Below are 27,214 nucleotides of genomic sequence, written 5' to 3' on the forward strand. Positions count from 1 at the left end.
TACTTGACTGAGATGATGTCTTTTAAAGTAGTGAGGTAACACTGCTCAAACATTTCATCAAATCCTGCCTTTTCTGCACTAAAATTGAGGAGGATCTTAGATCCATGGCTATAAAGAGATTTACATCAATTGGCTACTCAGGATGGTTACATTACTCTAAAAATGAATAAAGCCATAAAACTAACATTTTCAAGAAGACAAATATAAATTTGGTATGTAAAATAGGCGACCCATTGAAACTATACTGTATATAAATTTCAGTATGACATCTGTCCCCTTTTGTTTTCAGTTTTTCATTGCCACTTGCTGAAACTGAAGATTGGCCACTATACCAGGCACACACGTGTCCAGACAGGGGTTGTTTTTCTTTCCAGATAGTCTTCCTGGGCATTGCTATTCTGAATATTAATGCTCTGTTGGCCAGGGCAACAGAGCATGTACCCAAGCTTTGCTCACAGTCTTTGCAGTAATCACAATGTATATATATATATATATATATGTATATACTGGACTTTTTGTTATATTGGGCCCAAGGAAACTGAGACAGGAGGAAAATTAGAAATATGTTGATAATTTGATGTTGATGAGATTGATGATGATTCAAACATTCACAGACTGACTTCCTGAGCTAACTGTTAACTAAAGACTATTGCACACGACAGCCAATCTGGTTTATCCACCAGTTAAGTGGCTTGTTACACCTCCAAGGTTAAAACGTATCATTAAAACAACTCTTATCTCTCAACTCAATCACTACCCTATCACACAGGTGAGCAGTAGGACTATGCTCTGATGCAATTACTTGAGATATGTCTGCAAACTTTGGTGTTGTAAGTGGGGTAACTGTTGCATTTTAAAAACAGGTTAGTAATTTAAGCAGACTGGAACTTAATATTTTCCATTCCCTCATACCATATTGTTTTCATATAGTCTTTGGATAACATTGTCTTTTGCAAGAGTCTTGTATATTTTGAACTCATTTTGGGCCCGTATTACTCAATAACATTGCAAGCAAAGCAATTGTAGGTGCTCACCAGTACCCAGATGATCTTTTTCTGTCTAGTAATATACTAGAATACATAATACTGGTGACCTCTTGGTATTCCCATCCTCCTGCCTTGAACCACCAAAACAAACACACCAGATATTTGGATCACGTCAGTCAGTAAAAGCTTTTTACTGGCAGTAACCCAAGCTACCACTTTTATTATCTAGTGTCAATGTTTTATTGTGTCTTAAGGCAGGAAAACATGCCATCCGCTATGTATCAATTTATTCATATTTTTTAGAGGAGGTTCCATCACTCATCATTTTTACACAGTAATATTATGTTATTGTCTTTCAAACATTCAATAAATCATTAAATTATTGTTCAGTTTACAGCGTAAATTGAATAGCTAAAGATCAAAAGACGTATTGTTACACAACTACGCCAATATATTTTATTGCTTCCTCTTTTTTAATCTCATCATATGTTACTATGATGCTGCTTTTTTGGTGACACAGCTAATTACGTTTATTCAATAAACGACAAAATCACATACTCATGGCTGAGCCAAAAAAAGAAGAGGAATAATGACTATACTGTATATACTGTATATACTGACTATACTAATATGTTTTACATTTTCAAACAGACCTTTACATGATTTAGCTTTACAACTGTTATCTTTTGCCTCACCTCCCTGGGCCTGGTTGAGATGAAGGTAAACTTAATGGGTCAACCGAGGCTTTCCTTTCCCCCAAGACACGCTCAAACTCCCCCTGGGGACCTCAAGATGTTACCAGGCTAGACTGGATATATAATCCCTCCAGCGAGTTCTGGGTCCACTACAGGGCTTCCTTCCAGGTGGATGTGCTTAGAACATCTCTAACGGGAGGCGCCCTTGAGGCATTCTTGTCAGGAGCCCAAACCACCTCAACTGACTCGTCCTTTCCCTGTTCCCCCTGGACTTCTGTGCATCTTCCCCTATCTCCAAGGCTAAGCCCAGCCACCTTGCAGGGGAAACATGTTTCAGCTACTTGTGGTTACGACTACATTTTTTTGGTTGGGATCCAAAGTTTACGTTCATGAGTGAGAGTTGGAGCACAATCAGTGACAAAGTGCAGTCATGGCACTGGAAATTTGTTACACTTTGTGCTGCGATTGTTGACACAGTGATTGTTATGCTTTCTACAGAGACGATTGCAAGTTGTTTATGCTTCTTATTTATGATTAAAGTGGGGCGGGGGGGGGGGGGGGGCAATACTGAGGCCTTAGAATGTGAAACTAATGTTCAAACCACAAACAGGTCTTTTTGAGCTCTGATGTCACTGGGCCATAAACAATACATTTCAATCAAAACTAATGCAGTTAAACAATATTTAGCAACAGTTTGACTAATACGGCAGAAAACTGAATGTTGGGGGACTCTTGCTCTCATTTAAAATATCGCTTCACACATATATTGTAGTCCCTTAAATGTAACTTAACTGCTTTACACACTTTCTACCTCACAATCCTTTCCTTGCTTAATCTTCTCTAGTAATGCATGATGAGATCTTTTTCGGAAATGTTATTATATAGCATTTCACCTTTTATTAACTACATCACAAAGGAATAAATAACTTTACAATGTAAATACTATAAATAGTTTTGACACCCTTACTGCTCCTTTTCATAAGTAAACACAGCTCTCATTTGAGTTGGATTTGACAGATTGTCTTTTTGGTTTACGCCCTGCTGCTGTCAAGCATCACACATATTCAGTTGTGTTCAGTGGAGTGAATTAAAGGCCACCATGAATTTTCCTTCTGTGCTTCCCAACCTTCATCCGGTCAACATGAAGTCTCATCAATGCATAACCATCATCCATACAAATATTTTTACACGCTTTGAACAGGCAGCTAAAATGTGAATTTAAACTGTTCTGTGGTCAATACAAGTGTCTGTCATTCAAAGTGGATTGAGATGCAGGCATGCAATTGTCTACAGGCATTCTGACAGACAATAATAGTTGTTTCTCTTCTAATCGTAGGTATTTAACAAGTGTCAGATTGGTATAGCAAGACTTTGGCTGTAACAGCCTGGAGGACAATCACATTCCACTGGAAACAGAGACTTTTACTTCCTTCTGAATGAAAAATTACACATTACTATAATATTTTGATAATCTTGGAACTTGGCAACTGATTCAGCACAAACGTAGGAGTTTACAAAATATCCTCATCATAACTTTTATTTAAGTGAATTTTCTTTATTTTCTCATTTAATCAAGCATTCTTCTTGAGTAGCATAACTTACGGTTTAATTTCCAAATTTTATAGGTAAAACAGGAAATTTAGTATAAATACATTTTTATCTTTTAGTCATATGCTTTTTCATAAGCACACACAAAAACACACATGCACACACAACCTTGTGTTTTGATTAATTTTCCATTCTGTAATGTTTGTCTTCATTCTGCTTTCTGCCTGTGTGTTAAACAACAGCAGGGGAGTGAGTACAAGTTCAAACTATTTACTTGCCAAAGGAATTTGAGTTCACATTCTGCCTACACATTGATCTAAGTGTTGAAAGTTAAAGAAATCTTGGCCTGAAGTTGGCTCCAATTAACCTAAGTTAAAATTGGTCTCCAAAAAATTGTTCTGTCCCCACAGCTGTTCCATTTTCCTAACCTGCACATCAGAAATATTCAAATTAGACTGTTAGGGTGGGCTGCAGACAGAAGACAAAGGTACAGAAGTGCCATTTGGTGGCAATGTGTAGGACAGAAGCTAGCAAATCTGCTCTAAAGCACTTGTGTAAACACTTACAATCCATCTTCTTCTATCATCTCTCTTCCTTTTTCCATTCTAGTCTTACAGGCAGATTTCTGTGAGATACCACAGTGGACACTCCTTTGATACCACCCAACACCTGCTTATCAGGACATACCAATTCTGACATGCAATCAGGCCATGTTTTGATGTAAGTTGCCTAGAACAGACCCTAGCAGGTGGATCTTGAATGTCTAAACAGAGCAGGACCAGGTGATACGCCTTCCCTCTAGATGAGATGTCACAGTTTGTACATGTCACCCCTTCAGCATGGAACTGTGCATGTAACCCTTTACAGTTAAAACCTCACATTGGAATCAGTCACATCTCTCCTTGACTTTTGGAGGTCCCTCTGAAAAGGTCTTCAAAAGGTCCCCCATGACGTCAAAAGCGTTTCTACCTAGACCGGACTTATCAGACCTCTGCATTTTCCGACTGCATGTTTTCCTCAGCTAATGTATCCGTCAAGAGTCAACGCAATTTTCTTGTGTTCATTTTGTGATGGCTGAGGCGCTATGATGTTTTCTGTTGATCGTCTATCACTGATATCAAAAAATTTTAGCTCCTCCTCAGATCAATCCTCCATCTCTCACAGGCGGTAGTGGATGTGCAGCATTGGATCTGTGCTGAATATGTAAATGTAAGCCGTTAACAGCTTTCTTTGTTTAATTAGTCTTTAGATTTCATGAGTGAGTGCTTCCAATTATGGATCAATGTCTCATTTCTGCATACAGACCCATGGGTGCATGGAGCCTTTTTTCATTACAAAATGCTTTATAATTTTGCCTCTGCCAAGATGAGAGCCAGCATCTCTGTCCCTAACTGCTGATCAATGAGAAATTCTGCTCCTGTATGGCTGATATGTGCATTATGTCCTTGCACAATCACATTTCAACAAATATGCAGTTTTCTTTATGGAATGGACTGTCTGAATTTGCACTGCAGTTGATGTAGCGTGCCGTGAGATGCAGGGCTGATGATTGTATAATTGCTCTTGAGGTAATTTAGCTTTGAGCTCGTTAAGTGGAGCATGAGAGGCCTCTAAATTCTGCTTAAATACACTCTTGACTGCTAGTTTGGTGTATACTGGCAAGTGGTCCTGGCATGATGCATTGTGACTATAAAATTAAACGCTTATGCTTTAAAAAGTTACCACAAGGTGTCCTTGATTCAGTTGCTAGAGCCATTGCTTTAAAGGGTTTGTATTACTCAAACATGCTACCCTTATCTTAATATTTGTTGTCTTCTGACGAACAGCATGGACACATTAATGCTTTTTTGGCTGGTTATATAACTACACATTACAACTCCTCTAAGGTCATGCAACACATTTTGAAATACTTTGATACCTGGTTTAGATGGTTTAGCAAAGAAAAAAAAAAATGAATTAATGACTAAATAATCATGCAATTGTAATTTGATGCCTCAAAATTCAACTCGTGTGCAAAAATGTTCTCTACTTCTGTACAAAGTCTACATCTTAGGTTTCTGTGCTGAGGCCCTTTGATTTTATGTCTTCTTTCAGCTGAATTGTGGATGAAAGCAATCTGTGCTTTCACAAATAATGTCTGTAAGTGCAGATGTTATAAGCTGTTTCTCATTAAGAGCAGATAAGCTTTACTTTCAAAACACTGGCATTGATAACATCAGTATTTGACATGATTACTGATTTAGTACTATGATAGGAAATATAACACTTCCCAGCCTTCCCAAAAGCATTAAAATGTTGAAAACAGGCAGCCAAAATAAATGGTTTTCATTCATATTTGTACTGAACATAAGCATTTTAATTAGTATCATAAAAATGTTTATTTTCCTATAAAGCAAAGTGACGTTGTCTTTTTTTATTCTAGTCTTTAAGTAAAAATACATTTTTTTCCATTTCAAAAATAATAAATAAATGCTGCCTTGACAAAGCCTGAGAGAACTGTCATAAAGAGGAACATATTATTGTTTGGTGTGATCCCTGTCAGAATCACTGGATTGTTTCTGAAAATGTCCTAGAAAAGTCATGGCGAATGATTTCTAGAAACGAGTGGGAGACCTGAATTCATGAAAGATATATTCGCCTCCCATTCATAATCCAGTCTTAATATCTAGTTTGAGAAATGAATAATACCCCTATACTGTATAAATCCTTGGAAATTGCATATAGCCCCTGTATTACACAAACTGAAATGAGGAGAAGCACAACTCTTGTTTAAATATTTTAATAAAAAAAAACCAAAAACAAGTGTGTGTGCATACTTGTTTGTACATTAGTATTGGTAATAATTTGTGTTGTTAGAGCCCAAAAAGTTTTAAGATGTTTCCAGGGATCTCTGAAGTATGTATATGAGGTCTTCCCCATTTTTTATCTCTGTCTGCGCTTCATTTATTGGTGTCACAGCTTTACTGTAGCCACAAGTTAGACCTTTTGCTCTACCGTCCTTATTTCATGCTGATCTGTTTGCAAAGGGCATGCTATAATTGAATCAGATCCTCTATGTGACGCTTTTAGCCCTTTTGTGTTTTAAAAAGCCAGGACTTAACCTTTCAAATCCTGTAAGCAGCAGGTATAAAGTCTAGATTGCAAAAGCGTACCATTGATCTGATAATCTTGGCCCTTCTGGTCAATGACTGGTGTGTTCTTCAGTTTCTGTTGCCATGCAACAGTGGTGGAACTGAAAAGACCCGGGTTTTGTGAGTATTAAAGGACTTTCCCAAGAAGGATGGGCACTTATAGTGTCACGGGACCTGCAGGTGCAATGGCAGGCACGGGTGGTCACATGACATCGACTGCAGCTCAACCATGACCAGCCTAAGACCAGCGGGATCCCTTTTTCTGCAACATCATTTTCATCACAGCTTCAGGACTCAGTGTCTGCTGCCCCCTAGTGTGTGTGTGTGTGTGTGTGTGTGTGTGTGTGTGTGTGTGTGTGTGTGTGTGTGTGTGTATGTGTGTGTGTGTGTGTGTGTGTGTGTGTGTGTGTGTGTTTGTGTGTGTGTGTTTGGGTGAATTATCAATGGCTACCGGTGTTTAATGTCTGTTAATCAGCTTTGAGATAAGTGCCATGTTGCAGGGAAACCATTGTAACTATCGTTTATTCACAATTTGTTATTTGTAATTGGCTATTCGGATACCTTTCCTGCAAATGAGGCAGATACAGATTGCAGCTGACTGGGAAGTGATGCAAAAAGGTCTGAGGTCACAAGTGATGATAACTACTGTCATTAAGGACCCATTACACAGTGGAATCCACTTCAGCTGATTGACTTCAATGTTACAGAGGAGAGAAGCATTTAGTTTGGATTAGACAACTGTTGGCAGAGTGTATTTCATTAACTCTACAATGAAATGTTGTTCTCAGGGATTTGATAGGCCCTCATTTTAGAATGGGCTAACACAAGCATGCCCAAGCTTCCCTCAAGGTAATCTGGATCAATGCTGAATAGAAAATGATCAACCACGGTCTCGATTAGGGGTAGTTGGACAAATGGATGAAAGGCTTTTAAGGTGCAGTAGGTACTGCTCAGTTTCACAGTAGCTCAGGTGGGTTCTGTTGCAGGTTAATTAGATGTGAATGCAAGTATACAACTGTCAAACACAGGCGCGCGCGCACACACACACACACACACACACACACACACACATAGACACACACACATACAGCTATTTTGATGCCATTTCTCTTACACATTCCAGTGAGCCTTACCATGTGTCTTTACTATGATATGCTAATAAATAACAAGCCTAGTGACTTTTGTGATATTGGCAATCGTGGTGTTATAAAATTAATACACTCCTTACATAAATGGTGTGTGAAAAAAGCAAACAGTTTTACCTATATGAGGGTTCATAGGTTCTGGTCAAGATAGTCTTTGCATAAAATTTCCCAGCCACACAGTCTTCACATAAAAAAGCCCTAGACATGAAGACTTAGTCTTAATATAAATTATAATGAAGGGCAGTTCATCATCATTTTTCCTAAAGTAAACATTTCCAGCAGCTTGTATTCATCACATTTAATATAACCTTCTTCCTGTAGTAGCCTGCTTGTAGTATCAGCCAGTTTAGAAAGCTGCGAAAATGAAAGTCAGTTGCCGAGCCATAAATCAAAGGTATTGGTTTAGTATCTTGCAGGAAGTGATACTGACATGAGGGATGCTCCAGACTTGTAGCACAATTCTTACTTTTGTGTATGAATTTCAAGTTCAAAATACAATAATCCAACAAATATAACACACACACAGAGTGAGAGAGAAGTAAAAATAAAATATGTAATATAATATAATATAATATAATATAATATAATGTAATATAATATAATATAATATAATATAATATAATATAATATAATATAATATAATATAATATAATATAATATAATATAATATAATATAATATATATATATAATATGATAAAAATAAACACAGACAACATATTTTGCCTCATATTCACATGTTAATTTTGGGCAATGGTGGTTCCTGTCACTTGGACCTTTGCACAGAAGGGTCGTTATAACATACAATCTGGAGAATCTAGAAACATTGAACACAGTCAGCTGGAAATATTGCCCTGTGAAGGAAAAAAAAAACAACAAACATATAGAATAATTTGTTTTGAAAGTTGCAAAACAAGATCTGGCACCGATATAGAGCCATTATAACTGTTACAACTTCATTACACATATAAACATTGGCTTGTTGGAGCCTATCCCAGCTATCATTTGGCAAGTGGTGGGCCCCTTGGACCAGCCACCATATATAGACATACAACCCTTCCCTCTCTTATTCACATGTCTGGGCAGGACTCCAATTAACCTGCTGCATAGCTCCATAGCTGTCTTACACACATGTTGCCACAGATTAAAGAATATTTTTATCTCAATAAATTGAACTGCTGAATTGCTGAACTATTATTCTCTCATCATTTGAAGCTACTAATGTTTTGTTTTTGTTGTTTTGTTTTCAATGATTTTCTTTTATTACTTTCTCAGCCTTTTCTTCATTTGCTTGTTAGTATTTGTTTCTGTTTCCGGTTCATATCATTTTGGGTGGTATGACGAAAATTTGTTCTGTTTTGATTACTCTAAATTGCCAGTAAAGAGGTTGAAATCACTTTCCCCAGTTAAGAGCCAATCCTCCATGAACAAGATTCGCCTTCTTCTTCTTGGTCTTCTTCGGGTGCGGGTGTGCATGAGGGAAGCAGAGACTGAAAGCGTCTTTTTGGCCCATTTGGGTCATTTTTTTCCACTCATCTTTATCCGTATATGTGCTTCGTTTTTTTTTAGTTTATCTCTGTCTGTGTTTTTTCTGTTCATGCTCGCAATTTTTGGATTGCTTTGCTTGATTGTTTGGTTTGGGAGGTGTGCCCACACATCTGCCTGGTGATGCCAGCTAATCGCAGACATGGCTTCCTCCGAGCCCCCCCTCCGTCTTTCCGCCACGGAGTACAGATAATGTTGCCTGACAGCCTGGTGTCCGTGGAGGGAATACTGCTTGCAGTCAGCGAGCAGGTAGGACACGAAAATCTGACATACGCTTCCAGAGTGAACCAAGCTGTGTTTCCCTTCCTGAAGTCGGAAGCGCTCGTGCATCAGCTGATAACTAACGGCATAGTCATCCGTGATACCTTTGTGCAGGTGTCCCCCCTGTCCGCACCCTCGACGTGGATTACCGTCTCCCATGTGCCGCTGTTCATTCCAAAGTTCTGGAGCCTGGGGTGCAAGGATCCTAGGATGAAGTATGTTCAGTCCCTGAGGAGGCAGGTCTTCATGTTTTTGGAGGCACCGTCACAAACCCTGGAGGTCTCATTCAGGGTGAAGTATGGACGTGCCTCATATCTGGTGTATGCCAGTTCAGGGCAGATGAAATGTTTTGAATGTGGCGATGTGGGCCACAAACGAGACACAAGAAGCACAAGAAGCCGGAATCGGAGAGCGATTCAGTTAATGATGGCGGAGTGACGGCACTACAGGCTTCTGCTGCGCTTCCCGCGGGGGCTGCATTTGCGCCTGTGAGGTAGATGTCCAGGGGCAGCGCCTGCGCTGGCGGGGTTGGCTGCTGCGCTGGATCGGCGCCCATTGCAGCTGTGTCGGCCAGTGCTGCAGGGCAGCACAGGGCTGAGCCGGCCGATCACCTTTAGACATGGAATAAACAAGGCTGCCCCATTTCCGGGCAGCTCTATGCTCTCACGACTTGGGAACCGGCTCCACGGCTTCCCCTTACAGGGGCCAAGGGGACAGGAGCACTCTTTTAGTCTGTGTGCTTATACTGCATGTGTTTGTTTCCAACCAGGATGATGTCCAACACCTTGTGAATGCTCTCTATTTGAGAGGGCAAGCTCAGCAAAGGTGACCTGGGAAAAGAGTAAAGCTCTATTGCTGGGCCAATGGAGTGGCCACATATTGCCCACCCTGCTCTGTGGCCTCAGCTGGGAGAGGGAAGGCCGTAACATGCTTGGGGGTACCGAGGGACTGAGGCCTTCAGGAGAAATAACTGGGAAGGCGTGAAAGAAAAGGTTAGTGCACGGCTGTCAAAGTGGAAGTGGCTACTGCCTCAGCTGTTCTATAGGGGAAGGGCGCTAGTTAGCAATAATGTGATTACCTCGATGGTTGTGCACAATCTTATTGCGCTAGCGCCACCAAGGGGCTTGTTAGAGGAGATCCAGAGGCTCATCCTGGACTTTTACTGGTCTGGAAAACGCTGGATCAGAGCGGCAGTCCACTGTCTTCCGGTCACTGAGGGAGGCCAAAGCCTCACTTACATCTCTATCAAGGTTTGAGTGAGTGAGTGAGTGAATTTTTTCCAATTAACCTTCCGCATGTTTTTGGACTGTGGGAGGAAACCGGAGAACCCAAGGAAACCCACACAGACACGGGCAGAACGTGCAAACTCCACACAGAAAGGTCATCTTGTCCGAATCAAACCAGGGTCCTTCGTGCCGTGAGGCCGAAGCGCTAACCACAGCAATCAAGAACAATGCATATAGTTTTCTTTTAGATGAGAAATTTTTTATGTGATTCAGAATATTAAACTTGTGTGTGTGTTTGTGTGTGTATGTATGTATGTGTCTGTGTTTTTGAGATAGCAGTATACTTGTAACCACATACAGTGAGCCTGCAGTAGTGCACTCTTGCGCTACTGTGGAAATTAAAGGTACCTATTAGATCTTAAAAGCAATGTGACCATCTATTCAATTACCTTAATCGACACCAGCACAACTACACAAACATCACATGCCACAATATACCACACAATACAACTCTTACTCAAGCCCATAACAAACCAAAGAAAAAAAGATTGGCAGACAACAATTGCTTGGAGAGGCTAAACAGCAGGGTTTCCGCCATCGGTGACCATCACTCACTTGTGTTTGGTAAAATGGTAAAAATAAAATCTGTCAACAAGCTGTGGGAAGAGAACTACTCTTTAAGCATTTGGACAACAAGGCTTTGACGTTATTATCAAACTTTTTTGAAGTGAGAGAGACACTTCCTGTTCCAAAAAACAATACAACTGGGGATTTTGTCATTGTTGGATATCCTGTCGATAATCCAGCTGACAGCTCTTGTCCTTCAATTTCATCCTATAATCCCAAATTACTACTTACAGTGTCCATACTGCGTTTTCTTCCAGGATACAGTAAGCACTATTATTACATGGGAGATATTTCTGTGAGATTTGAGTCTTGTTTTGAAAATTTTTCATCTGAAACCAGTCAGAAATAGTGTGGCCTCATATATGAAATGTGAGTATCAGAATGTGTCTTGATGTATGTAAACATAACATCCTCAAACACCTTCTGCACGTACAAGACTGTCACAGAAAATTTAGAATATTGTGATAAAGTTCTTTATCTTCTGTAATGTAATTCCAAAACAAAAATTTCATACATTCTGGATTCATTACAAAGCAACCGAAATATTGCAAGCCTTTTTTTATTTTGATATTGCTGATTATGGCTAACATCTTAGGAAAACTCAAAAATCATATCTCAAAATATTAGAATATCATAAAAAAGTAATTTTTGTTTTTTTAATTGCATTACAGAAGATAAAGAACTTTATCACAATATTAAATACAATATTGACTACCGGTAATTGCATTTACAAAACACAGTGTAAATCGCAGTCCTGACGGACTAAGGGTGGTGCAGGCAATTGAGGGAATTGAATATTCCAAGATGTAGCTCTTTATGAGTTTTTTAAATATAAATTTGGCTTTAAACTGTCAACTCAGTATAAATTGTATACCTATGTAATGGTAGTATAAGTTATAGTATCTGCATTCACAAATGTCTGATTACACAGCAAACTCGAGAAGAGATGGGCCAAAGGAACACAAGAGATGCTGCTTCCGTTTCACGATGGTAACTTCTGAACAAATGTTTTTCAAGACTGATATCCAGATGTAGAGATATCGGAATAGTGCTTCATTAAGATTAGAAAAATGCCATTTAAAAAAGTTTGTGCCTTCATGAAATTAATCTAAAAATGTCTAATGATGATGAAAAGGCCTAAACTGGAATAAAATGCCAGCTCACTCCAGTTTGAGCAACTGATCAGACAGACTTTTACATCTTCTATTATTTCAAGTTTTCTATGCTTTCCTTTACTATAAACTGTGCACAAAGAGCCTCAGAAGAAATTACATGATAGTTTTGCAGTGCTGCCTAAAAGGAAACTGTTAATACAACTCACCAACACATGATTTAGTTCATGTACATAACTGGTATAATTCATTTGACAGCTAATTGATCCTGCTGGCCATACTGTGTTTTACTTGCCCTAAATATAAGCGCACACAAAATACAGAAAGGCCTGAATATTTAATCAAAAAATGAAATTCTGAATTTCCGCATTCTGACATTTGTTTTTCAATATTCCCGACATGTCTGCCCTGTGTTGTTTTTCAAAGAGCTTTTTGTCCTATCCACTTTCTTAGTTATCAATTTACTTCCAAATCAACATCAGTGAACAAAGAAAATCAACTTTTACTGCAAGAACTTTGCTATAGTCTTTTAATTTTTGGGTGATTTCTGAATTTTATTTGCTGCTGCTTGAAACTCTCTCACCAAAAAAGATTTGATGTAGAACAAAAAACCGAGGCCTGGTTAAACTATTTTTAATAATCTACAAGACCAGTCCAACACCACTAATACACGGGCAGCATCTACAGTACTTTATTGCTTTTGTTGTATGCATTTGTCAGAATAAAGTCTGCTACTATACAATGGGACATTGTGGAATATGTCTGTGGAGGTTCTCAGTCATCCAGGTCACGGTTAATTGTTGTCAAATCTTCAAAATCGTGGCAAATGGAATTGATTTTCTTCCCTTCGAGCAGCTTCTTTGGTTCGAATGGACTGCAGCGATATCCTGCATACAACACCATGGTTGGGGGTCAAAATCAAAACCAAAATTATGTTAATTTGGCACGAGAAGATTTTGACAATGATATTATAGAATATCATAGGACAGTGTTACGAAACAGTTTTTAGAAGTCAGTTACCAGATCAGACAATTAGACACTTTAATTTTATGGAATTTGATCCAGATGTCGTTACAAAAGACAGACTTTGATGAGCCTCGATTTCTCCTGGGCTAAAGATATCTGCTATTGACAAGAGCATAATTATGTTTGGTTCTCTGAAAGAATGCTTTAAAGCAAAAGTAGCCCACGCAAATAAGCTTATTAGTCAAGGATGGTTGGAGTTAAAATTTTTCTTGAACAGAAAGCTTTTTAGTGTTTTGCTTTCAGGTGAAATTACATTTTTTCTGTGCGGCAAAAGGCTTTTGCTATCATTTTCATGCAAAATATACTGGAAAATGCTCTCAGTGAAAAGACAGTTCTGAAGCTACAAGTAGCATGAATTGGAATTAATCAGTTATTTGAACTTCACTCTGTGATTACATGCACAATTTGCAATACAGCCACAGGACATCTACAGCTAAAGATTGAGCAGCATATTAGATCAACTGCTTCTTATGTAAGGAATTAAGTCATCCAATTACCTACCTACCTGAGTCTAAACCATAGTTTTTCTTAAAAAGTCATATTGTGAATGCAAATTTAACAAACATTGCAATTGCTCAGATTCTTCAGTGTCTTGTTCATGTACATATGTAGAACTGTGGCAGGATAACACTAACTGGTTTGTTACTGTTTTAGGTGACGAGGCGTGAGAAAAACAGAGTTTCAAGCACCACTGAAGCTATAAATTTGCTTTTTTTTCCTCAGAAGGAGCTTAGATTTTGCACATGCACAAACCACCATCCAGGATCCCTTTGGACAGCTTGACTTCAGTTTTCACTATCTTGCAAATTATGAAACTGCCATTGCTGTTCACTTTCCATTCAACATTTCTTGTTTTATTGACTCAGTTACATTACATGATACTGGGCTGGGGTTTGTCATAGCCCTCTGTGGGCCCACACACACACACACACACACACAGACACACACACACACACACACACACACACACACACACACACACACACACACACATAGTGGGTTTCATCATGGGAAATGGAACAAAAGCACCTCTTTTAGATATAGCTTTTGCTCTGGAGAAATCTGTTATAATGGAACATTTCCATTTTCTTCATCCTTTGTTTGACCTTTAATTTTATTTTTAACCTTTTTTTGTCCAAATTCATGGACAACTAAAGTTAACCTGAATAACCTCCAAGAAGATCAATTAGAATATATAATGGATATAATGTTGCTCTACCCCCTGCGCTATCCCCCCAATTATTATAATTGCAGTGCAGCATCATTTTAATAGTGCACCCTTCTTTATGATATGTGGCTAGTTTTTTGTCTCAATGTAGCTCACACAGCGGCGCTGAGAATGATTTGCCATTAAAAAAATTAGACAAAAAAAAAAAAAAATTCAAAAGGCACCTTAAAATACAACTACACCTGAAGGGATTTTACTTATCCTTCACTTGGATGTCACTGGGTATCTTAAATATCTTTAAACAGCATTTTCATTGTGCTTTTCTCACTTGTCAGCCATCTTTGGCAGCATCTTGTCATGTCCAATTTCCTCTGGTGTGATCTCTGAAGCCAGAGGGCCAGCTGCCCCCAACTGTAGGGCCTGTTATCTACAGAGCCTGTCTGTCGCCGTTGGCTGTCCCGTCTGGCTTTAGATTTCGTCAAAAAAGATCACCAGTTTGCAGATAATTATCGGGCCGGGGCCAGCTATGTTGCATGCGTCCACGGGCCCTTTGTTAGTAATTGAATCAGACCCCATGCTGGAAGTGACAGTGAACATGAGCAGTTTCCCCCAGCGAGCAATCTGATTAGCAAACTTCAAGAGAAGCCATGCCTGCGTTTCAACATTGAGTCTGATTCAGCCTGGCATGATTTTTCTGTCAGCTTTTATTTTATGACACCTGTCACTAAGGGTCAAGTGCATCAGACAATCACAAATGAACAGCTCCAGAATTTGTGTCGAGGTTGAAGGATATGTTAACAATTTCCCAACGGCCACCATTAGTCCGACTAGTAGCAAATGATGATATATTTGTGAATGCAATGAGCTGAGCAGCAGTGCGGTGTCTGAGAACTGCGTCTGTTACAGCAGCTGCTTCCATGTGTGTCCTGGTGTAGAGTAATATAACCGTGCTACACAGCTCCACTCTTCTAATGGCTGTAAATGGCTACAAATTAAAGAGCGGCTTTGCATATTATTATGAATAATGACATTTTATCAGGGGCTGTCTTGAGCAGAGCAACAATGATGCATTGTTGAAGTACGCCTGACGAAGCCATTTCTTTTTGATGTATCTTTTGGTGAAGTCTAAGTTTTTAGTTTAGTTTAATTTAGCTTAGTTTAGGTTAGTTTAATTGTCATTTACATGAAAAAGTATTGTGTGCAGTCAAAAATTTGATAAATAAAATCCTACTTGAATATTGCCTAAAAAATACAAATTAAAGTTAAGCTGAATGAAAAAAAAAAAAGTTTTTTGTTGTTGTTGGAAAATCACAACTTAACTAAATCTCCATATTTTTGCATGTTTTCACCCTTTGTATTCCATTTCCCAAGCACATGTGTTCTCTTGTCGATCTCCTATGAAATATAATATTTCTGTCACAACCACATGTCTGGATTCCAATTATTAGGACTCCATACTGTACATGCTCATAACTTCAATAATTCTTTGGCATTTTTATTGTTGGAAGAAATATGAAAATCTCATAAATTTCATAACATCTGCAGCCGCTATTAAAATTTTCCAAATGAATCATGGGAATGAGGGAAATAATTGACATCTCCAGTATTTGGTGGTGACGCTGAGTACAATCAAACGGTTTTGCTGCACAGTCAGTTTTATTCTTTCATTCTGTCTCGCAGGCTGCCTTGGGCATGTGATGCTTAATGCAGAAACCATTATGCAATTGAAGTCTGCTTGTGCTCTAGAAAGTAGGCCATTTTAGCCAATAGCTGACACAGGTCCTCTATGGAGAACTCAAGAGGTTCATTTCTGGACGATCGGTGCATCATCTCTTATCTCTGTTTGCCTGACACAAAAAGCTGGATTTTATTACTGTGTGAACAGAAATTTGCATCTGTTACTTTTACGTCATTGCTCAGCAGTTATTTAAGGTCACAATGTCACACAGCACCAATAACCACTTGGCACTCAAATACACTGTTGTGACACAGAATATTTTCTTGTCATCTCAATTATTTATACGCTCCTCCACTTAATGTGACTCTTACTGTGCTGCATAGCAAATATGCCATTTTCTCACAATACACCTGTGAGAATCATTTTAAAATACTGTCTGACACATGCAAATACATAAGAACAAAGCATTCTCCATAATTTAGACATATTTGTTCTTTTCCATTTCATATTTATAATTTAAGATGTGTCATAGTACATTTTTGAGGTTGTCTTTCCAGGATGTATCAGGTTTGTAACTTCTGTCTCCTGAAAATTTACCAACCAGAAATGAGGTGTATCGCTTCTTTTGTGCTTGCTGTAAATGTTTTCGTATCTCTGTGTCTTTATAATATATTCCACATGTTGCATGTGTACGTGCACTCTTTTCCTAGCAAAGCAGATTTATTCAGACTCCAGCTCTCTATTTTTCTCTCCTCCTTGCTATGCTCAAATTACAAGATGCTGTTTTGTGCCAGAAAGCCACATAGGCCATGCATGAAATTTATTGGCCTCAAGTCCCTCCATTTGACATGGCTAACAGATCTTGTGCCATTTCCCATCTCCTCCATTTCCCGTGTAAAGCTGACCTTTTCTGCCTCTAGGCTATATTTAAACGCTGAGCACCAGAGACTTATAGCACCATGGGAAATTTTATTATCAACACTCTCCATTTGTCTGACTTAATTCAGCCCTGTCATAGATTGTACCAAAGAATCCTGTATGTATACACTCTCCTGTGGCAAACAGGGCCACCGGTGTGAAACCTCAACATCAACATCGTAGCAGGGGTGATCCCTGTAGAAACATTCTTTTGAACTGTTTTGCATAACAGCCAGAAGATATAGATTCTATTTACAGTGCACCTCACTTAAAGTAACTTGTGAAAGAAATAAAGAGAATTGAAGTGATATAATTTCATGAGGCAAAGGGTGGACCAGAGACAAACACAAAGGGACTTGACATTTTAAAGAATCTCAGTTGGTGAAATGTCATAGATTCCTCCCTCAGACACATTCATCAGCCTTTCCTGTCTGTTGCCTTTATAGCATACAAAGGTAGAATGAGCTAAGTAACACATTCACACACACACACACACACACACACACACACACACACACACACACACACACACACACACACACACGGACTTAACACACACAGACTTTCCCACTTTTCTTCTTGTATACATACTTTGCCAGCCATCACAAACAGTTTTTCCTGTACTCTGGCAGGCTTGAAATGGGTGTTCAGAAGGTGCTCCAGGTGGACCTGAAAATGGAAAGCTTCCCAGAGCTGCTAGGTAGCCGCTGGACGGCCTGGCAGGTAGAATACCCTGCGAGCCACATCGTAACACAAGAGGCCGAGACTGAGATCCGACTGGCACAAGAGGACATCGCAGGCATCGTGCCCCTGGCTATGGTGAGTAATGGCACGCCCCCATCTCAGTGGAACACCGAAAAACTTAAAATTCTGCATATTGATAAAGGACACGGTTATCTGAGAAAATGAAGAAAACCTTTTTCTTTATGTACTTCTCTGTCAAGATAGTTTTGGCATCGACTTTCAGGTTCAATGGCCGAGGAGCTGCTACTGCCTCATAAATAAAATGTGAAAAAGTGAAATCTTAAAAAATAATTCTCCTTTAAGACATTATGGTCTCTTAATTTAAGCTTATAAACAGACTCTAGTGAGAGCAGCTTCATTTAGTAGGAATAGTGGTATTTAGCTCAAAACAAAATAGTCCTCCATGAAATTGCTGCCAACAAGGTTTCAGTCAGCCTTTGTAACTCAGTATGTTATTTTCAAGAGAGTCTCTGCTCTTAATTCTTTTCTCAAGTTACTATTGGGCACATTGAGTACTGTTAGATCAGGCCATCCTATTCCATTATGTTTAAGTAAACCATTCTACCAATATCTGATGTTATCAGCCCCTGTCGATGAATAGATATAAAAATAAACACTTTTTAGGAAAGGGTGACATGAACTGTCTGTGATTTTACAGGTCATGTAATTGAAGTGACTTACACTAAACAATTAGATGCTTCAGACTGCACATAGCATTGACACTCACAAAGGCACACAGTGGGTTTATTCTTACACCTCTTGCATCTTCAAATGAAAATCTGAAAATCAAAAACATATTCAAATCACATTCAGTGCAATAGCTTTTTCATCTTCTGGCACATATTTTTGTACTATGTAAACAATGTCATACTTTTTAATTGCTTCGGAACAGACGGAAGAGGGCTATTGTAGATTTTCGGCCTACAGAGTGTATTTAAGAGCAAATGAGCGAGATAGCATCTTTCGCTCCCTGCAGACCTCACGTAGGGACTGGAGGCTTTCTCTGGCCTCAGGCTAAGCCTGCAGCTATGTGTCTCCCTCAGCACAGTGAAGGAACTGTGTAGACTGACCAAAAATCTCTCGTATCAAATCTAGCGTAGAAATCGCTTCAACCACAGCTTCAATCAGCAACCAAGAGACCAAGGCCTCCCATTTGGATCATGGACACCTTTGTTAAAAATGAGCCGCATCAATGGTGTAGACGAAATAGAAAGACGGTGTCATATCAGTGCTGATTACCAAAACAAAGATTGGATTCATTTCTATTTCTGTGCTTCTGATCTACATGATACAGACCTGACTGCTGTGTCAGTGTTATTCTCTAAGTATTGCCTGTAGCTGTATAGACGATAGATGCCTGTGGGTGGCATTTCCTGGATGCAGAAAAATGTGGCTCCTCTGATCTGCTCTCAGGATAATTGAAGCTATGGGTTTAATGCAGCAATATTATTTGAGTCTCTTCTCTCACGTTCTTTTCATGTCACTGATCTATCACCAGTCAGCTTGCCTTGCTCTGGGAACATAGTTTGCACCCACCACCTTCTTCTGTCGAAAAAGGCAAGGATGATTTGCATGATTATCTAGCAAAAGGCTATGCAATTCTTTATTTAAATTTGAAAAAAAGGAGCAAAAAAAAATCAACAAAGCTTTTGCCTGCTTGTGGAGGAGAAAGCCACACCCTGTTTAAAATAGGTATTGAACTGATTCGATTTGGCTGTTGTATAAGCCCCTTTGAAGCACTAATCCCTCTATTTTCTTGTCTAATTGTATTCTGTGAATAAGTGTTCTACCCTCCAACTCTTAAACATACAGTCATCAATCAATTCTATCTTTATTCTTTTTTTTCACTGTAATTATTCTGCTCATTTTACATCGAAGAGAGATTTTATGCCTCCTCATAAATCATGTGGCTGTTACCACAGTGGCAAAAATCCATCTCAATTAACCTGATATTACAAATAATTTGCTCAACGGGCAAAATCAATTAAGGACAGAATCATTTAGTCACCAGTTTCAAAACAGATAAGGATGAATGGCGTCCCATGTGTTTGATATCAGATATTACAAGTGTGTGTGATTTTACTGATACGCAGTCAGTGAATCCATTGCTATCACGTCAGAGAGCATGTGTATTGAAGTGGATCGAGTTCACTGATCTGCATGCACCTTTAAAACTCATTTCAAACACTTTCATTATTGGAAATCAATTTAAAAAAATGATTTGGGCAATTGTATTTGCCTCACCATGTGAATGCACACATTCTCTTCAGTTTTCTATTTCATTTTCTCCCCGTTGCTTCACCCACACAACTTCCAAAGGTGCACGACATCTCCATCCACCACATGGTACTTAACACACAACGCAAATACTTATACATGCAGACACATTCAAAACCCATTAGGTGTGTCCGTCTCCTGCTGTACCCTTTGCTTGCTCGTGTCTTCCTCCTCCCATATATACACACTCACACCCATACTGAGAAGCACATAGGGCTTTCGCAATCAACATGCACCAATATGAGAGAGGCACACAAGCGAGGAAAGGACAGGCTGAATTAGATTACTTGGGATCACTGTGCCATGAAAGGCCCACAGATAAGTTGGTCTCCCTCCCCTGCGACACTCCTTGCTGATAGAAAAAAGGAAGTAAGGCAATGTAAGAGCCGTGCCGTCCTCCCTCTTACATACACACACCACATACTACTGCCACCTTCCGCCTTCCCAAAAATCTCAGGGATTCAAACAGAAAACGGACCTCTGCACATTCAACCGGAGCCAATGTAATAGAGTGAAAATGGAGATGTTGGAGAGCTTGTGCATGGAATATTTGTGGACAGCATATACTCTATTATAATCTGATGCATGATAATGGTAAATGTCAATAGAAGAGAGTGACCCGGAGGGCCTTGACTTCATTTTAGTGCAACAAATTGTGGAAAAGGGAAAGAATGACTGATTGTCATGAAACTGAGAAAATGTTGTGTTTGTATTGTTTACAGATGTTTCTAGTTCAGAGAACTAATTAAAGCTAACATAGGATTATATGATTTTTAAGATAATTGTGGTATGTCAGTCATAAGCAAGAAACCAAGAATGTGTAAAATTTCCCCATGAGACAGCACACAGTGTTTTATTTCTTTGTTTTGGTTTTGTCAAATAATAGATTAATAGATAAAGTAAAAAAGAAAAAAGGCTCACAACATTTTGATTTATGGGATAGCTTATTTAGAATCTCTCAATTAATACGTTTCTATTTATCCTGATGAAATGTTTTAGCTGTTTGTAGGTCTATATCTTGGCTCTCCCCCACTCTAACTACCGGTAAATGGCTATTGCTCCAGTATCTTAAGTGCATTCTGTGACCCACTTTTGAAATATGATATTATGAATGTATAAGGGAAGAACAAAATTTAAGTTTACTGTCTAGAGTCCTCTTATCTTGTAAGTGTTTCTATCAAAGCAGAGGGAAGTAAATAGCAATTATACCTCTACGAACCGACTCTACGAGCCTTCAAGAGAATGCTGGGTTGAATGCGGGTCAAAATCAACACAAATCGGCTTTCTAAGGATGGTTTGCAGTGCTCCCTTCTCCAGCATTATGTGTTACAGCTCATTCATAAGTCTGCTTTAAAATGACATAATAGGCTGTGACTTAACATGTGCCGTGTCCCTAATTAAACCTTGATGTCCACCTCTCTGGAAATGTTACCTGGCTTTGTGGGGAAGCAGGGCTTGATTCACATTTTTAAATATGATTTGTTTTTAATTTATTTCATGAATACATACTAATTCCTGGAAATTGCTTTCCACATTTTATTTGCCATGGGTGAACGATGAGGGTGGGCAGGCACTGAGGGGCATCCGGAAACAATTCGGGGTTCATTTTCAGTAACAGTTTAGGAGGTGCTTGAATCCAATGAAGAACTTTTGATACAAATGTAATGATGGACTATGAATGCCTGTGTCTGATCCAGTTTGTAAAATGAAATTTCCTCCAACAAATTTTCATTCTCATGTCGCATGAATTGCCAGCATTTCAGTTGTTTGAATTAATTGAAGACACTAGATTTTGTCGCATTAGCTCTTAAGTCATTCACTTTGGTTTAAGAAACATCAGTGGTAGTAACCCACACGGTGCCAGTTAACATAGCCCATTTGTAATTTGCAAGGGACTAACCCCATATATTACATACTGGTATATAGAAAAATAAATCAGTAAAATGCTATTTTTCTTTATCACTTAATTCCACAGAATCATTTATCTGAAACGTGAACAAATAGTTCACTGTTGGAATTGTGCTGAGGGTTGTGAAGTTGTTATTATTGCTTTACCAACCGTCAACAGAGAACTTTTTGTCACATGTAGTAAACTCACATCCAGAAATATATTAAAGGTCTAGTTCTGGTCTTAATTCAGAAAACTGACAGCCAGAGAGATGAGAAATTCTGCAGTTTGATTAGACCGACAAACTTCATGGTTGTGATTGGCAGATGATATAAAGAGTGTTATTTGTAATAACTATGCAACTAATCTGACTGCCTGACACGGGTCATCCTCCGGCTGAAGCTGACCTAACGAATACTGTCTTCAATCAGATGAGGAATATAATCCCTGGGGTAACATTATTACTGTAACTTCTAATTTGTGTCCGAAAATTTTACAGATGACCATTTTATCTTATAAACCAATTTATCCTGTGAGACGTTTTGAGATTTTTATGGTTTAAAAATAAAGAATGTCAATCTCTTTATCCGTGCCTCCCTTTTGAGATTATAAAATCTAAAAAAATGTTTCTGTAATACATATCTATATTTACACACACACACACACACACACACACACACACACACACAGGGAGATATAAATGTGTGTGTTTGTTGGAAACACATACATATGCGTATACATACATAAATATTAGTTGCAGAAATAAAAGAAACAGCTCATTGCAGTTTTCTCTACTTGGTTCCTTTCCTCACGTTTTCCTTTCCGAGTCCCTTCTCCTCTTTTAACATACCTTCTTTACTTTTGCCGTCTTTCGTCACTCCTCCCACTCCCCACAGGTTTTATCCTTCCTTCTTCCCTCTCACCCTCTGCAACAAAGAATGGAGTCTGAGATTGCACTTCATTGGATGCCGGCTTGCTCTTTTTGTCAGTTACGGTAGTCACCTATGATTGACAGCCTCGCTGCGCTTTCCAAAGCCATGCAAGTCAAACATGGTTTATAATGTTTCAATATGGTAACAGCTTTTACTCTGTTCAAGTTAGATGGACTAGGGAGAAATGATACAAAGTTTAAATTAATTTGAAAAACCCAAAGCTTCAGTGTTAGAGCTCAAAAAGACAAAATATGTATAGTATTCTTGCAAAAAATTAGAATTGAATTATATATATATAGACAGGACTTTCTCAGAAAATTAGAATATATTGATAAAGTGATAAAGTTCTTTATCTTCTGTAATGCAATTACAAAAACCAAAACGTTATACATTCTGAATTCATTACAAATCAAGTGAAATATTGCAAGCGTTTTATTATTTTAATATTGCTGATTATGGCTTACATCTTAAGAAAACTCAAAAATCCTATCTCAAAATATTAGATTATCATGAAAAAGTTTTTTTTTTTTTTTTATTCATTACTGAAGATAAAGAACTTTATCACAAAATTCTAATTTTCTGAAACAGTCCTGTATATATGTACGTACATATTTAAACCTTGTAGAACCTTATTTAGTAAATGGAGAGGTTGAAAGGAGAAAAAGAGTAGTCAAAAGAATAAAGAAAAATGGGAGTGATAATGGAGAGGGAGAGGTTACAATTTTTTCCGGTCTTTTTTAATCAATTTTGAGAGGGAATCCTGTTGAAGGCATCTGTTGCTGCAACATTTTTGTGGTTCTGGTCCTTTCATGTGTGATTAGCAATAATTAGTCTAATAAGGTAGACTGCATTTTATCATAATGGAAGAACGGGTTGTAATTGTGTTTTGACCAGAAATAATCTCATAAACTCAACTGACAGTGTCTCTTCAGGTTATAATGTAATAAGGCTAATGACTATTAGCAATGGAAAGGTTGATTATGGGCTATTACTTCAATAGCTACTCAGACCTCTTCCCTCTTAGTTTATGGCACAGTCCAAATTACCGCTGGAGTTGATTATATGTTTTTTTGTTTTTTTTTCCCCAAATTTTCCCAGTCAAGTGATGGGTTCTGTCATGCGGTAATACCTCTGGGGAAGCAAGAATACTACTTGTTTTCAACAACTCGCTGTTTTCTGTTCCCTTTGAAGAGAGCTCCTCCTGTGTGTTGTCACAGACTCACCTGCACTGGGAGGACTCACAGCACCGCTCACTACTTTGTCACCAATTTCAAACTATGAGGCAGGAGCTCTACAAATGCAGCAATTATTCAAAGAAAGAGAAGGAAAATGAGGTGTATTCAGAAGTTTTCTGTGAGCTTAGGAGTAAATGTCTCAGAACTTGCTCTGTCAACTATAATTTCTCTCTTTCTTCATATCTTTTTCTGCTTACATTGGGACAAACATACGCTAATATATTAATCCTGCAGATTAATCATATCCCTTGGTCTCCCTGCCATATGCTGGTATCTTCTATTTCACTTAAAGGATGAAAGACATATTTTTTGGGTCATTTTCAGGTGATCTCAAAGGCAGTAATTGGATGTCAAAGCATATTCGACTGCACAGTAGGAGGCTGGTCCATTATCTTTTACTATTGTGAAGTAATATGCTCCTGTCCAGGCTGCCCTCATCATCATTACCCATGCTGTGCAAGCTTGGTGATGGAGAGGGTGCAGGAGGACAGGGCATACATCATATTGCAAGTCATCCGTCTTCCTGTTCCAGCTGAGACGCCAAACTGTGCTCACTCATACGAGCATTTGCAGGCACAGAGTTGGGGAGAAATGAAAGCAGCCGTTTGTATTCACGTACCACTCCAATGTATCGTTAAACAATACATCATCACTCCGGCCTTCTCTGGCCACTTCTACTCTCACATGATAAAGTCATCTATCAACATCCCCCAATGAATGTCTCATTTTACTCTTTTCAATTCCATTCCCTCTGTTGCAATGCACATCCTCTCTGCTCGGCAAGAGAAATCCGGCAAACGATTTATCAAGCGCTCAGGAGGACATAAAGACAGTTGTATCCCAGCTAATCCGGCACAACCTGAAGATGTAAGCTAATACGATGCAAGCTGTTTATGTTTTGAAGCTTTTCTTTAACACTACGCACCACGGAAAAGTGCCTGATTCCAGTCAATCTTTTTACCACAGCCACTTAGTCTCATAGTTAGAGTGTACCTGCTGTCAGGCTAAGCTATTTCAATAATAAGATTGGAATACCATTCTTCATAATTGAGTGAGTTATATGGCATATAATACGGGCTCCAAGTGTGCGAACCTTTAGCAGATCAGAGACATCCGATGAGGTGGTGGCAATAATTGAGACAGCTGAATATGCACATGTGGCAGAGTACATGCAATGCCAATTAGGTCAACACACTGAGACAAATGTTCATCCAATACACTGCACTGTTATAGTCCTTCTCATTGTGTTCTGTGTTCCTTTACCTATCCGTCATAACAGAATGCTAAAGGTTCTCATTTGACCCAAGTAACAGCCGAGGAGGTATGAATGTGAACTACTTCAAATTAACATAAAAAAAAAAAAGCATGTTGCAGTTTAATGGGAAATGATTCAGTTTCACTCAAGGGTAGAAGATATATTCGAACACGTTATGAAAATGAAAGGGAAAAGGCGAGTTAAATGGTTTTGTTACCTTTTTAAATCCACTCATGCAGCCTGTCTGTGTTTGTAGTATTTGATTAGGTAAACTCACAGTGATGCTGCGGAACGTTTTACTGCTCAGCTCGCTCATTACAATGACATTAAGAAATTATCTGTCATCTTTATGAAAGATAACCTTTTTTTGGAAAGCGTTCAAATCACTTGTTAACTTTGTGGCTCTCAGAGGATGACCTGCAATGAATGACATTATTTTTGCATAAAACATCGCACTGGAGTAAAATTTAATTTTGCCATGCCCATAGAATATCATCCAGACCTGTTCCCCGCAGAACCACTTGTAGCCTAGTTTCTCAAAATGCACACAGTGAACCTTCAACCCTGTCGCAGCTGCCCTTTCTGTTCTGCTTAATCCTGTCAGTTATGGTGAAAAACTTTATATGGAAAGACAAAAAAACAAGGATGAAGCGACCGGCAGGATGCAGACTGACAGATCAATCTCAGAGTGACAGGATCTGCAAATGCCCGTATCTCACATTTCTGTAATTGTTAAAATCCAACTTCACATTCATGGCCCAGTTCTATTCATTGTAACTTTAATCCTGGCTGAGGTTTAAGAGGAATGTGCGTACTTTTAGAGGTAATGAACTCTATGGTGGAACTGACCTTTGTGCCTGCCAAGAGAGGTCTATGTCCAGAGGGCAGCTAAGCCAAGCTAAGCCAAGCTAAGCTGGCAGTATGGATCTCGATCAGAGTTGGGTGAAGAAATCAGACAGGAGGTCAGGAGGTCATTCCCTACAGGCATGGTTGGCTGTTGGTGAAGAACTCTTCATCGATCGGCCGGGTGTGATAGATATGGGCCTGAAATTGAGCAAACAAGTGTAGGCAGAGTTGCTTCCCTTCCTTATGGCCTCAGGGTCAATGGCTCAATGGCAAACAGCAGGGGGTACCAGCAAAGGCAGTGCTGCACCAGCTTCAGCATCAGTCAAAGGTCCTGTTAACTCCCTCCCCTGAGCATCTGCAGCTCCCTCACTCATCAGGTGAGCTGAGAGTTGTGTGTATCCCCTGTGCCTGACCTTGATTCCTCTAGGATGAGCTTGACTGTTGTTGAAATCACCAGGGTCGCCTACCTTGTGACACCCTGATCTAGATGTACCACAGGAATTGTATTCATGAGAATTGCAGGGGATTTGTCCTATAAACTTCGAGTATAGTATTTCTACATCAGCCATGTTTTATTCACAAGCTAATTTTCACAGCATGAGATGCAATTCCTGGCCGCACAGCTCCAGAGGGTGGCTCTGCCCCCCTGACATCAAGCCTTAATAAACTTTATGTTTCTAGTACAAATTCTTATTCACACTTTGTCAGTGTTCTGCTCTATCAATGAAAGGAATGTTCACAAGAATCCTCCTAATGATATGCAGATCTGCAACACAAGCTGCTTTCATTAGATTTCTACGCAAACCATAGTAATAGTGCACCTGGCTTTAGATCTGTTCTCTTTTGATAATCAAACATCAACTCTTCATCGACCTTTAAATGTACATTGTACCATTGAAAGCAGGTACGTGTGTCCCTCTACTGTAGGCTTATTAATATTTGGAGTGGTGTTGCAACGCTTCAGTGCAGTCAA

General features: G+C 39.0%; 1 protein-coding gene across 1 annotated transcript in view; it reads left to right on the forward strand.

The window, feature by feature from the left end:
• Positions 1–27,214, forward strand: part of LOC147218673 (transmembrane protein 132C) — a 136,941-nt gene that overhangs the window by 74,923 nt on the left and 34,804 nt on the right. Inside the window, exon 4 of the mRNA XM_086174143.1 lies at positions 17,697–17,883. Coding sequence (XP_086030269.1) covers positions 17,697–17,883 — 187 coding nt within the window. The remainder of the gene's footprint in view (positions 1–17,696; positions 17,884–27,214) is intronic.

Source organism: Fistularia commersonii, chromosome 26 (assembly GCF_037954325.1).
Source record: "Fistularia commersonii isolate RoL2024-O1a breed Wild chromosome 26, RoL_Fcom_v1.0, whole genome shotgun sequence".
Taxonomy (NCBI): domain Eukaryota; kingdom Metazoa; phylum Chordata; class Actinopteri; order Syngnathiformes; family Fistulariidae; genus Fistularia; species Fistularia commersonii.